The 14,246-nt window shown below is 45.1% G+C and overlaps 1 protein-coding gene across 1 annotated transcript in view; it reads right to left on the bottom strand.

The window, feature by feature from the left end:
* Positions 1-14,246, bottom strand: part of sorl1 (sortilin-related receptor, L(DLR class) A repeats containing) — a 79,863-nt gene that overhangs the window by 46,951 nt on the left and 18,666 nt on the right. The window contains exons 6-7 of the mRNA XM_072692140.1: positions 10,864-11,044; positions 115-216 (exon numbers count right to left, since the gene is read on the bottom strand). Coding sequence (XP_072548241.1) covers positions 115-216; positions 10,864-11,044 — 283 coding nt within the window. The remainder of the gene's footprint in view (positions 1-114; positions 217-10,863; positions 11,045-14,246) is intronic.

Genomic DNA, 14,246 nt, shown 5'->3' with positions numbered 1-14,246 from the left:
TAAGCTTATTATGTATTATTTTTTTAATTACACAACAAATTATGTATAAATCGTGCACAGAAAAAACATAACGCAACAACGACCTTATAAGTTAGGTAGAGTTGCAGTACTCACTGTGATAGGGTGGCGGGTGTTAAACTGGGCTGCTCTCATTGCCTGCCGGTTGTAGGAGACCCAGAGCTGGACAGACTGCGGCTCATGGCTTCCCAGCAGACTCTGTGTGAACACGCAAAGCTTCATTAAGCTCAGGCAAATCAGAACTCCTCCTAATGCACAGTTATGGCTTATAGCAGACACTTATAAATCAGACAATATCTCTAGCTTGTGTGAATAGGCTAGAATCCAAGGATACCTCCAAGCTTAGATACTACCACCCACAAAAGTCTCTTGGTACAGATCAGGTTTTGACCACTACCATCAGGTTTGGAGGGGCTGGCCCATGTTTGGATTTGTAGGCCAGCATCTGGGTTTTACAGCTACAGGAAATGTACTGTTCCCCCTCTGATATTAGCCAGTAAAAATCACAGAAGACTGGAGGAATGAACACGTTTATGACTGCTTACAATTAAAGGGGCCACATGAGAGAATTTCATACCCATTCAGTTCTCTGAACACTTCATCATTACAGTCATATTGAAGGGCACCACAAACTAGCATAGATTATCACCATAAACGATGCAGGACAGCCAGCCAATATCAGCAGAGAGAGTAAGCGTGTTTTTGCAGCCCGGTGTATCCGCTAGGGTCCTATATCTACTGCAGGTTGGAGTGATTTGTAATAATGAATGCCAGGGCTTAGGAGTAAAAGAGAGAGTGTGGAGAAAATAACCCACGTCTCAGGCTGATTTGTAAGGCTGATCGCAAGATGAAAAGAAAGGGAATTAGTCCTTTACATGGTACAAGTGTGAGCTCCAGGACATCGGCTTGGCCATGTCCTTCCTTGTCCCGGTAGCTCTGAGCTGTCTGTATCAATGTCTAAGCTCTAGCTCGCCCTCTCAGAACTCTCCCACACCCTCTTTCCCCAAACTCCTTCTTAGATGAACAGCAGTCTTTTTCTTGTACTACAACCTCCAGCAGATACAATCTGCGGGTTGGACCTTGTGGTAAATGCGGCAGGCAGCGATGCCTAGATCAGACACTTCCCACCACAACAAATATGGCAGACTCAGCCACACGGACTGAACTGATGGGAGTCTGGCTTTGATAGCATTAGTGGTAAACAGAAGATAACGGTGTTGGAGAATTGCGCTGGATTAAAAAGCGGCCAAACGAGGGATTACAATGATACCTCATTATCCCTGCGTAATAAAGGAAGAGGCCAGATGGTCAAAGAGGTTGTGGACAGTAAAGCAGCAGCAGCACGGCGCACAGAGCGATAGAGTCAGGGTATCAGTAGCTTGTTCTCAGCGATTAACTGGGTTTATTGCATCGCCCCTGATTAGCAGCAAAAGCCTTAAAAAAAAAAAAAAAAGTCCCACAACATGGTAGAGAAGACCCTAGCCAAGGAACACAAACAAACGCTGCAGGGGGAGGTGGGGTAAGATTTCTCTCCCTTATGCGCAAAGCCATAAGCTTAACAGGCTGCGAACTGTCAGCCTTGCGTCAATGAATTTTCCCTGATGAGCCAGCGAAGCACTTCCTGTTCTCTGGCGGCACACAGCGTCGCCGCTCTCTGGGGCCTGACGCGCGCCGTCCATTGTATTGATTTAGCTGCCCGTTAACAGCCGGCTCCAGGAACAGACTGCAGTGGTGTCGCAGGCAGCCAAAACACAATCTGGCCGGAGGAGCGCAGCAAGAGCGGGAGAAGTGTTTCTGGAACGGGCCGCCGTTGCCGAGAGAACTGGAGAGAAAGAGCCGGCTGCGTGGTGACAACGGCTCAGTCCAGAGCCAAGGGAGAGACAAAGGCAGCGGGCTGGTTTTCAATATGCAAAACTGATACAGCTATGGGTTGCCAAGAGACTGCTGAGAGAGACACTATGGTTTAGTGTTCCTCCACCCTTCCTGTTTCACTCACACTTTTGTTTCTGATTGTCCCCTCCAGCTCAGCTGCTGTCCGCTTACAATCAGCTGATTATCAGCTTATTGTAAGTCAGGCTTACTGTTAAGGATAGATTTTGGGTTTAAGGTTAGTTTTGGGAAAACCTGCAGGATTTGAATTCATTAATCCATTTACTAACATCTAGGGCATCTAAGACTTGCTGAGTCAAACACATGAAGGGACGTCTGAAGCTTTTAATGCCACCAAATGTTTTTATGCTAAACAGCTGAATATGCTGCCTTGTCCAGCATCGCTATCACACCATTAGCATCACTATCGCAGCAGCTGCTGGCCCACAATTGGTCTTGCTTTCTCCGGGTGGGTAGACTTCTTCCTCCCTCCCCACATTACTTGTGTGTCTACAGTGTCAGGCTGGCCAGCACGGACATAGCCGATGAATCACGACATAGCCGATGAATCAGAGTCGGGTACCCGACGTATTCCTCTGGGTGCATCGGTTGCCTGGTGACTTTGAATTGGTGGCAGTTTGGAAAGAGGCGGTGGCTGGTTGTGCATGTGTCCTCATCCTTCCAGTGTCGGGAGCATTACGTGTGATAGGGGGAAGAGTACTAACGAGTGGGTCGGGTATGTAGAGAGGCGATGTAGAACTTGCTGACAGTAACACTGGTGTTTCAAGCAGATCCCTGTTCACTGGGTTTGCCTTGGTGACTCTTTGGTCGGTACTGACTGTTCTCTCAGCTAAAGGGTGACAGTGTGGGCCTTCTTCCAGACCTTGGCAAAGTGGACACACATTCCAATAACTTGTACCTACGATCAAGCGCTTGTCAACTGTCTGCCAGCCCAAAACATGTTGTGGATATGGAGATGGAGGTTCGCTGGGCACTCTTAATACTAAATAAAATGGCTATAATCTGGCTATTATAATGGCTCAGGTTCTCCACCACCACTGAAATACAATAAAGAATTATTTCACATCAAACCAATCTGAATGAATTCATTATTTACACCTAATTAAATTATGTAGAAACTTTGACAAATGGGGGGATTTGCCTTTTTAAGACTGACAATAACAAAGTTTCATATTTCATTTCATGCTTCCGACTGTTTTGAAAGAACAGTTTAAAATACTTCTTTAAAAAAAGGGCCTGTTGCCTTTTCTGTTCACCACATCATGTCTGCAATGAGTTCAACAGCAGTGTGCAGTTCCAAAGCATTTCGTAACAGTGTTTCTTGTGCTAAGGGGGGAGTTGAGGGATAGGGGGAGGAGGAGGGGGGTGTAGGGTTACCAAGGGATAAGATCCATTAGCACCCAGCCGACAAACATGTTTATCTGACCTTCTCTTAGCGCTCTTGACTGTCCACCTGGTTTACCGCACTCAGACAGCACACAGTCTGCTTTTGCACCCCTACAGAGGCATGTGTGAACATGGGCGTGGCACAAATCTACTATCTAGCACGGCAGCCAGCCCATGTGAAATTTCCTTTGAATTCCGACCAGCCTGCCAGCATGAATGGAGCCGATTCTTGCAGGCTTTATGCATATTTGGCTCTTGGAGGCACTTTCCCTTTCGTTGGAGGGGGGCGAGAGGGGGTGTGAGGCATTTATCTGGGAAAACAAGAGCCTTACTGTGCTGGAAATCTCTGCCATCTTTCAGCAGGCCTGACTCACAAGCAGAACCTTTGGCTTGTAGATTTACTCTGCAGCATGGTTGGGGTGTGTGAAAAAATGTGTGTGTGTAGGGGAGCGGAGACGTGCCAGTTCAATTAGCAGAGCTGTGTCTCAATGTAGCTGTCCTGGTAGCAAAAACGAGCGCAAAACATGCAGCACAATTAACGTTCCCGACCAATCTCTGTATCTATCTCTTTGGCACCGCAACACGAGGAAGAGGTCAGAGGTAGAAACCCAAACTGTGGTGTGAGAGGACTTCTTCATGATATTACACTCAAAAGGCAGCTTATCATTGAGAAGGACTGTAGAGCAGTAAAGACCGAACCTAATGATCATCGTGGATCGTGATGCCATTCGCTGGAGAAAGCCCTCCGACGAGAGGAACCTCCATTTCCGGAGCTTTAATTAGCCTAAGAAGCTTCTCGTGCTTGTGATATTCATTATGCTAATCCTATTAGCGGGGTGGAAGATAGAGGGACTAGTGGGGAAACTGGAGAGAGTGAGAGTGGGAAAGCAAGGGAATGAGAAAGAGAGATAGAGAGAGAGAGAGAGAGAAAGAGAGAGAGAGAGAGAGAGAGAGGATTCCTCAGAGACACTGATGCACTCTGATTGGTGAGTGACTCTTTCCAGTCTTGACTGACTGTGAAATTGCTCTGAAGCTGCCAAAAGAGGGGAGGGGAGAGAGTGAGACAGAGAGAGAGCAGGACTGGTCGGGTAAGGGCTGGCGGGGTCAGCAGCAGGCCACCCACGGATCAGAGTTCCTTCAAGACTTCAGCAAGTCTGTCAGCACGCATCCCCCTCCAGCAAAGAGACATCTCCTGCCAGCCCCGCTGAAAGGCCTCCAACCCCACAAAGCTGTTTGCGCCAGGCTGCTCTTGTTTGTCTACTGGGCCCCGTCGGAGACCTAATATCCCTAGTCATTGTGACATTATCTTGTTGAAATAGGAACGCCAGGCACCGCAGGGACATGTGTGGTCAATAAACTCCCGCTGTGATTATCCCATTGGAAGTCTATAAGGTCATGAAGAGAGATAATCAAGCCAATAAAGATTTTTAGTGCAAAATCGCGAGAAAAGCGAAGGCTCTCGGAGGAAAACCAGTGACGCATTTTGGAACTGGGCAGCATATCGGCATGTTTTCATGTGCTTTTTAAAGAAGTCTCAACAGTTCTGCTCCGGAGAAGACAGACGGACAAACCAACCCTCAAAACCTTTGAACAACCCACAACTACAGCTGGCAACAGATCCTCCACTATGAACCAGTGCACAACAGGCCCAACACAAAAGAACAGTTACGAAATTCCGCACAAGCGCTTCTGTGTATGTGTGTACGCAACGCGCACTCCTCGGCATGAGCGCTGTGGAGAATAGCACTGACAGCACCAGCATATGGCGGCACGGGCCACTGGAACGAGGCTAAGTGATGCATGAGTGGTTAGAACACCCCAGGGAGAGAAAGCCGCAAGTTCATTAAGAGGCTGTGGACCTGCGATGTCAGATGAGCTGCCCCTCCTTCGTCCACTTCAATAGCAATTCATTACAATAATAATTATAAAAGTTAGCGTTGTCCTCCAAACACATGTCCAAAGACACTGCTGTTAGTGGCAGTTTGATAACATACAGTAGCTGGAGGACGCATAAGCTACACTCTTTAAAACAAGGGCACTACAAAAGGGTTTGTTGAGATTTGGGACACTGCTTTAGACAGGTAAAGCAATAGATGTACTTGCTGTTGTAAAGAAAGGCTGTGTGACCAAGTCCGCAGTCACCTTTGTCCATATGACAGGTCCTGGCCGCTGCACAATGACAAACACGCTTGTCGGAACAGCAGGCGAGATATCAGTACTACTTTAAAAGTGGATGCGGAAAACTGGCCAGTGCTCTCTGATCTGCCGTCTAGTGGAAGTCTTCAGGAACCCGCGTAGCACATAGGCAAGTATGTGAACAGTTACGTCCATGATGCAGCCGGCAGTCTACCTGAACGCATGGCCAAACAGCAAGCAGCCATTCAAGAAGAAGTCTAGCCATTCACTCACAACAGCACAAACTAAAAGGACAGTTGAATTAGAGATGGACCAGCGTTCAGATCAGTGTTTTTGGTGCCGATTCCGAACGCCGATCGCCTTGCTTGCCGATATTGATTGAGGGTGGAGCTGGTTGCCTCAGTAACCTTTTTATCTTATATGGCTTTTGTAATTTTCCTGCATCGTCACTACTTTTTGGATCAATCACATTTTAAACAGTGTGGATTGTCCGTGAAGCCCCGTGCAGAACTGCACTGTAAAGCTCATAGTGGAAACGCAACCCAAAAGGGCTACTTATCTAGCACTAAAAACTCCTGTACAGATCCCTGTAGCTTTCCGACTGCTGCTGCTGTACTTTGGGTCGTGGTTAAATGTGGTCTGCATTGGTTGCTGTTTTGTGTGCTTCGTGGTTCAGTTACCTCTGCTGTGTTGTTAAAAGCCTTTACTCTGCTTCCTCCTTGAGACACTTTAGTTTTACACAATATGCGAGTTCGTGAATCCAGGACACAGAGTTTACTACAACACTGAATTCAATGGGCTATAATCCTTAACTCACAGATATGGTTGATCAGCTCTCACGGTCAGCCAAGTAGAGAAATATCGGTCAATTGCTGATATATTAAAAAAAAAAAAAAAAAAAAAAAAAAGCACTATGCCGATTCATAGCTAATTAATCCCCATCTGTACCTAGAAAATGAGGAGGCTCAGTACGAACACTCCTGTCCTACATCCCACACAGCATGTTTGAGGTTTTTTTTCTCTCCATATTTTAAATTCCAAATTGATTTTGAAGGCGCATTTTCAAATTTGAGGACAGTAAAATTACATATCTGTCAGCATACATCCCATTAAAACTTTACTTTAAGAAAAGATTCATTCCACTGGCATGGAAAACTATCCGATAAGTCTTGTGGTCCTAGTACTACAATGCCATTCATTAAATACTGTTTAAATCACTCACTACCAAGGTCAGAGACCTCACTGCCTTTCCAACATAAACGGCTGGACCAGCCAACGGTGCACAGGGTTTGACAGTCGAGTGTTCAAGATTTATTTTAGCAGTCCAAACATTTGCTGCGGGTCAAGCTTGGTTAAGAGCCAGAACACACAGAAGGGAATGACAGACAGCTGAAACCTGGAGATGAATAAACACTTGCAGGCTGAATTCCGGTAATGCTAACAAAGTGACCTGCAATCCCGCAGTTGTGAACAAAACAAAACCCAATTGTTCTACTCCAAAGTTCATCGCTGTAAATTCCAGTGGAATGTCAGCTTCCCTTAATGCCTAAAATCAGTCAGAGTCAGAGGTAAAGTATACAAGGTCAGCAACGACTAATTAAATACAGATATGAAATGTTCTTGACCTTTTTATTATTTATTTATTTGTTTATTTATAAATAACTTTCTTAAAGCCTGTTTCTGAGCTGCTCCACACAACAACCCCAGCTGGGTACTTGATGTTGTCAGGCCAAGGACACCAGCACAGGCTGGGACAAATAGTCTGAACATTTACAAAAAATAAATAAATAAACACACACACACACACACACACACACACACACACACACACACACACACACACACACACAACCCAAACTGACAGGATACATACAATACATGTCTATTATGACAATCTATTGACTCAGGCCTGCTCTTTCACCCTCAGGCTATGAGAATAATAATGGGGACTCTGAATCTACAGTTGAGTGCAAGTCATTTTTCCCCCAAAAAATCTTCAATCCACTTATTTCAATACAGCTTTTTAAATACATCCATCACAAACACAGTGGCAGTTACAAACACAGTCGAATGCTAGCTCCTCTGCATTGTGAGCTGCTGTGTAACCGAAGCCACATTTCTCTTGCTTATTTATCTGGACAATAAAGCCTCATTCTGACAGCACTCCTTCTGAAATTTACACCCATTCATAATGTTCCCTCTAAAGAGAACAAGTCTTCTGGACACTTAACCCTTCACACACTCACAGCCTGGTCTTAAACAGTGATGCAGTATCAACAGCATCAACCAGGGGAATATCGCTACGCGTATTCAGAGCCAACTGCCACGGTACGGACACCACGGTTCAGTGTATGCAGATGTACAGGGAACATGTGATACAAGGTAAGATATAAATGAAATGTCCACACGGTGAATGAAGAATAAGGAGTTCCACCCTTAACCTGTAGGCTGTTAGCAAGTGAAGTTTGGGATTTGCATGGTAATGTGGGAACTGCTATGGTAACTGTAGTTTTGTTGCCCCCCCCCCCCCCCTTCCCCTCTTCTATCTTTGTCACTGCAGCTCTCTTTCGTTTATTGGTGCATTGACTGTGTTTTCACTATTTCACTGCTCTGTAGAAGAAGTCCTTTATAATGACCAAGTACTTCACTGACTTTCTGGCCCATTTCCAACTTATTCTAAATCATAAAATCACGGTGGATTTTAAAAATGTAACTTTAGGAAAGCATTTTCATAGTATCAAAAACACACCATTATAATCATAAAATCAGATTTTTTTTAATCCAATCCGATACACAGATGCAATCTAACAGTCAGAGTTTAACCACAAAATGAACCACCAGTCTTTACATGTAAACTATTCATTAAAAATCAATATAGTATCGTAAAACATCATCCTGCCATACTCCGATAGATCGCTATCTGCCTGTTTACATAAATCTGGGTAGGTATTATGCCTTTGGGGGGGGGGGGGGGGGGGAACAAGCCACAAGCCAACCATCTTCACTACTTGATTATTTAGACACAGATGGAGTTTGGACTCCACCTTTAAATCTATCAGTGCAGTAAACACACATACACACACAAGCAATCAAACACATACAGTGAAATTGAGCACACAAGCCCGGAGCGGTTGGCAGCCAGGGAGCAGGAAGGGTTAAGGGCCTTGCTCAAGGGCACAACAGTGGCAGCTTGTCAAGCACGGGTATTAAACCCAGCCAGGTGCTCGAACCACTCAGCCACCACTGCCACTGCCCTGGTTCTGGTTCTGGTTTTAACAGACACAAAATGAATTGTGAGTGATTTTAGATTTTTATCTTATGTGGACTGTAGGGGAGAAAAAAAAAAGACAATACAGTTAAGCTATGAGCTTTATGAGATGGTCCCTTTAACAACAAATAGGTAGCACACAAGGCTGAGCCATGATGCAGTGACTAAAATGAACCATTCAAAATAACATAACATGCCTGATACTGTACGCATCATGAAGAATGACTCAAATTCAATTCTGCTGCAACCCAAAAATGCCAGAGTTTCATTCCAGGCAAATGCTAATGCTAATGCCTTGTCTTCAAAACTGCAAGAAAATGTAACCCACACAGCACAACAGCTAAAAGCATCACTTGGAGAGTTTATCATCCATCACCGGTTACATACCCAGTCTTTTTTCTGTGGTCAAGGACACAGGCTTTCAGCAACTGACAGGGCTCCTTGAGCCCCGTTACACACCGCTGAGCGCAAGTCATTTCTTCGACATTCACTCAGTCATTAAAAATAAATGTTTAACCTTCTGGAATGCAAAGACTCCAAGATACAGTGCATTATTGAAAAAGATAAACAATGAAGCCTTAACAGAAACAAGGACTTGATTAAAGGAAAGAAGCCAGTGGCAGAAAATACAAAAAAAAAAAAAAAAAAAAAAAATGGGGTGGTTAGGGTTTACTACAACAGATGGAAAGATTGATATAGAGGTGTATGGATATCGGCAGATTTTCAGTCCACTAACGACACTAAAAAAGCCAGCAAACTGGGCAGACAACTTTTGACCAGTACAGAAAGTACAGCAGCAACAGTCGGAAAGCTAAAGGAATCATATCCAATGCAGCTGTGAAAAACATGGGATACTGATCCCACTGTAAGCTAAACAGTGCATGGGTTCTACATAAAAATTCACAGGCTAGTACTCAAAAGGTTTTTAATTGGGGGTTGATTTACGGGGGGCAGTCGGTATTGGCCACTGTAGCCTAGCCTTCAGTTTGCCATAGCAGAGTCAACAGTCAGACATCAGATGGCAGTCTATATGTCCCAGATGTCCTACAGATGGTTCCTGTAGCTTTGATGACCATTTGAGTATGCTAGATCAGCTGCAGTGGTCAGCTGTGAAAGAGTTAAACATTCAAATGAAGAGAGATGAGAGGAAACCGCGAGCGGATGGTAGGTTGTTACCATCAGCTCATTCTCGTCAACAATTTACAAAGTATGGTGACTTTTATTCACCCTATATAGCAATGCTTTTGCTTCAATAACCTGTGATTTGCAATGCAATTTCCCCAATGAAAATGACCAGTTTAGTCAGTTTTTCTATTATCTGTACATTCGATGTGGTCCAAAAGTCTGAGACAGCTACAGAACATGCTTCATTTTGGCATTCCTTTTTAATCTTCCACATATTTGTCTTTAAAAACATGTTATCAGTTCAACAATGTAAGCAAAAAGTTGAATCTTGGCAATGTGTCCTACTTTCACTTTAATGATATTGTGTACACAAGCTGAAACGACTCCACTAGCTTGTGTAAAAGCCTTTTGATGAGCAGATTGGTTCCACCTGAGAGTCATCAAAACACAAGCTCCAGTGTCAGGGATAAGACTCAAAAAACAATATGATCTTATTATACACAGGCGCTACCACGGTCAATTCCACTTCACCCAATATCTGAAATGGTATTATCAATTTTCATGAATAATTATTAAAATGAAAAAAATATACAAATTAAAAAATCCCAGCTTCTCAAAGTGGTCTCACAGTTTTGGACCCATCTGTATGTCATTAAATGAGCCAAAACCCTGACATTTCACTATCATTGTTATATCATTGTAATTTTACATGGTCATGAAAGCGAAGCCTGAAACCAATCGGAACTCACAGGTTTGAGACCCAACCGGATAGGGACAGACTGGTACAGGTCCATTTGAAACCTGAACCTGCTACTTTGAATGCAGCTATAGACTATAATGTTGTGTGAGAGAGAGATGTGAACTCAAGGTGAAGTAAATGTTAGCAGGCTAGTGCAAGCAGAGAGAAATTAGACTAACTTTGTGTGGCCAGGAAAAGTGAAAAATGATTGGGGGTGTGGAGTGGAGGGCATCGTTTACAGCATCGCGAGTAGTGGCTCATTATCATTTAAAGGAATAGGCACTCAAAATCAGAGTCTTACCCTGGTGGTCGTGGCAAACATGTACTTGTCTCTTAGCTGAAAGCTGTCCACCCTCTCCAGGATGATGCGGCGGTTCTGCTCGCTCTGGAAAAAGTCGGTGCTGCTGAGGATGCTGGAGATGCCCTGGGGCTCGTTCCTCTGGACGAGCACTGTGGTGGGGCTGTCATATGGCTCCACGCCCCTGAGAGAACACACACACACACACACACACACACACACACACACACACACACACACACACACACACACACAGAAATCAACATTACTCGCACACCCCACATCCACCAAAAGATCCGTATCCAGACATTGAATCTACAGAGCAAACAACAAGCAAAAGTTGCAAGAGCACACTATGGGATTATAGAAATCCTCCACAGACACTGAAGCTACTCGCCACTACTTTCCCTTCAGGACCAGCTTTCTACACTGCTCTCCATGCTGCAACACACTGGCAACCAAAATGGAGGTGACATGAAGCTTCTTCGTTTTAAATGATTTAGCAATTTGGGCTTTAGGGCTTCACAGCCTGGAAGAGAGGAGAGTATGGGCTGTAGCTTTAGAGGGCCTGGAGGCCTGGGGATTTACTCCCAAGCTCCTTGGCACAAAGGCCTGCCTCCTCCTTCTGTAAACATACTGGGCTGTTTGTTGAGACTGGCACTTGAAGCTTCTAACAGAAGGATAAAAGGATTAGAGTGAGGGGAAAAAAATCATTATATATATATATATATATGCAACCCCCCCCACAAAAAATAAAAAATAAAAAAATAAATAAATCAGGACAGGGACAGGGACAAACTCATTCAACAATGGGATGTCGAGCAGACAAAAGCTTATGGCTTACGGAACCCTCAACCAGCCTAAAGCGGCGCTCCAGGCTAAAGCGTGCCTTCTCAGAAGATCAACAACAGAAAAAAAAAGTATCAACACTTAAGAGGCTTCATACAGTGGGGAGCCGGCAAACTACTGGCATAGATGATAAGACGTCTGAACTTGGCTGACGCTCCTCATTATTTTCGTTTGACTTACATCACTAAGGCAGGTGAATGCAGGAGTCTTCCCAAATGACTCTTATTGCTGTATTGTAATGTAGTTGCCCAGCTCTGCATTTAACCCATCCATGGCTTTGAATACACACACACACACATACATACGTACACTAGAGACCTGGGACAGTGAAGACACACACCCGGAGCGATGGGCAGCCACAGCACATGCCTGTGACACGCTGTTTTGCCATCAGCGTCCGGAGCCCAAAAGAGCACAATCGGCCATGCTCTTTTCCCTCATCACTCTAAAAGCGATGGTGGTCAGCACAGGTGTGCGTTGCAGATGGGGACCTGGGGCCCTCCTCCACACGTGCCGGCTGCCTGGTGATGCCACATCGGCAGCAGTTCGAAAACAGTCAGTGGCTGGCTTTGCTAGTGTTTTGCTAGTGTCGGGAGCATTGCTAGTGCTAAGGGGGGAGCTACGAAAGAACGAGTGGGTCAGCTGGAACTACCAAATTCCCCAGTAGCACAGCTCTATATAAAAGCTACCCAGGGTCCCATTTAATACATATTTTGGCAAGCTGTCTATTGAGCACCGCACAGCTTGATTTAGGGCGGGTCAGTGTGTCTCTGCTATCGTAACGATGGGAAAAGTACACATTGCGTGGCTCGAAATGCGCAAAAGGCATTAATCATGGGTGTGTTTTGGGCGTAACGTGCAAAGAACCAATCATCACTTACCAATCATCATCGTCACTTACCATTCCCTTTAGATGCACTCGGACTTTGGCGGATTGCTATTTTAATGGTGCAAATCTGAGGTGTACGTGTTGGGCATGGGCCCGTGTTGACAATTCACTGCCAATGAATGATGCAGGCGGAAGGGTGTAAGAATGGGCTCCTAGTGTGTCATGCAAAGCACGACCACAATCAATTTCACACTGCCTTGCTGCTGAGCCAGACATAAGGTTTATCAGCATTGCGAGAGAAGAGGCTTTTGCGCTCGAGAGTCATTAGCCACACGCCTCTGCTGTGCAACACTGTCTCGCACACTCTCACACTCTCTGCATGCCACTCCAGGACATGATGTTAACCCAGTCCAGCCAGACATCTATCAGAGGGAGGCAGTGAAGACGCCCACCGCTCCAAACGTCTGCTCAAGTACCGTGATCAGTGCACTGCATACAAACAAGCGTAGCCTTTCTACACAGTCATCGGCTTATCCCTTACAATCTACAGCAACTGCGGAAAGCTTAGAAGAAGGGTCCGTAAAGCAGAGCAACACTGGCAGCTCAGTAACACTGCTAGTAATTCAGCACACACCATAAACGGGTAAGAACAGCCAGGGGATTGGTTCCTAGAGCACGCTCACTAAGACTGCTTCAACCCACAGGGCTGGATCAATAAGCCTTATTAAAGTTTTAAGCACAGTAATCAGGTCGGAATAACACAACGTGATGTAATGCTGTCAGAAACGCGGCACTCCAGGGTCCTGATTTCCTGACAACCACCTAAATATCTCTGATGGGCTCTCAGGGTGTGAGAGGCACTGCCACCCAAACAAGCTAGTGAAATAGTGTGGTGTTGTTCTGGAAACAGAATCAAGAGCTCAGAAATCAGTCTGACTTCCCCTAGCACCACATCAGTGTTCCCAGCAAGAATGGAAAGACTGGCCGAGCTCTAAAGCGGAATCTCCTGCTTCTCTTTAGAATGAGGAAGAGAAGATGTAGAGCTACAGGCTTCTACTAAGCACCAACTAACTAAAACACCACAAAGATCTTGAGCAGATATCACAGTATATCTGACGCCCACATACTGAGCCCTGGCCCTGAGGTTTAATTACAGGGCTTGGCATCTTAGTTTCAGTTCTCCTTCCTTTACGGTTTTCTTACAATCGAACGTCACATTGCACCAAATGGTTTGCTTGGTCACAGGGGGTTAGTCCTTGGGCCACTCACAATAGGCACCGTTTAACCAGTAACAGAGGTGTTGGGGTGATCAGGTTCCTAGAGTTTCCCCCAGGCATATCAGGGAACTTCAGAAGAACAACTTGTCTTAGATCTGTTAAAGAACCACACACCCAGGAAGGCCTTGCTCAACCCCTGACCCCTGCTATGTAAATTACATAAATATGTAAGTGTGGTTATAACCGAGAAGAACTGAGAAGATCCCACTCTTGCAGCAGAGAGGACAACATCAAGAATACACCACAACTTTTTTGCCTCACAATCATCTCCTGGCTTTTTTTACATTTCTGCCAGTGAAAGAAATCCAAACAATGGTCAGCAGCTTTAACACAGACACACAGGTATAGTGTTTATAACAGAGGTTTCCAAACTCTTCTCCTGGGAGCTACCTTAGCAAACTCAAACACACCTCATTCAGCCAATCAACACC

This window comes from Salminus brasiliensis, chromosome 11 (assembly GCF_030463535.1).
Source record: "Salminus brasiliensis chromosome 11, fSalBra1.hap2, whole genome shotgun sequence".
Classification (NCBI taxonomy): domain Eukaryota; kingdom Metazoa; phylum Chordata; class Actinopteri; order Characiformes; family Bryconidae; genus Salminus; species Salminus brasiliensis.
Note: the sequence above shows the minus strand (reverse complement) of the source record. Positions and strands in the feature narration are given on the sequence as shown.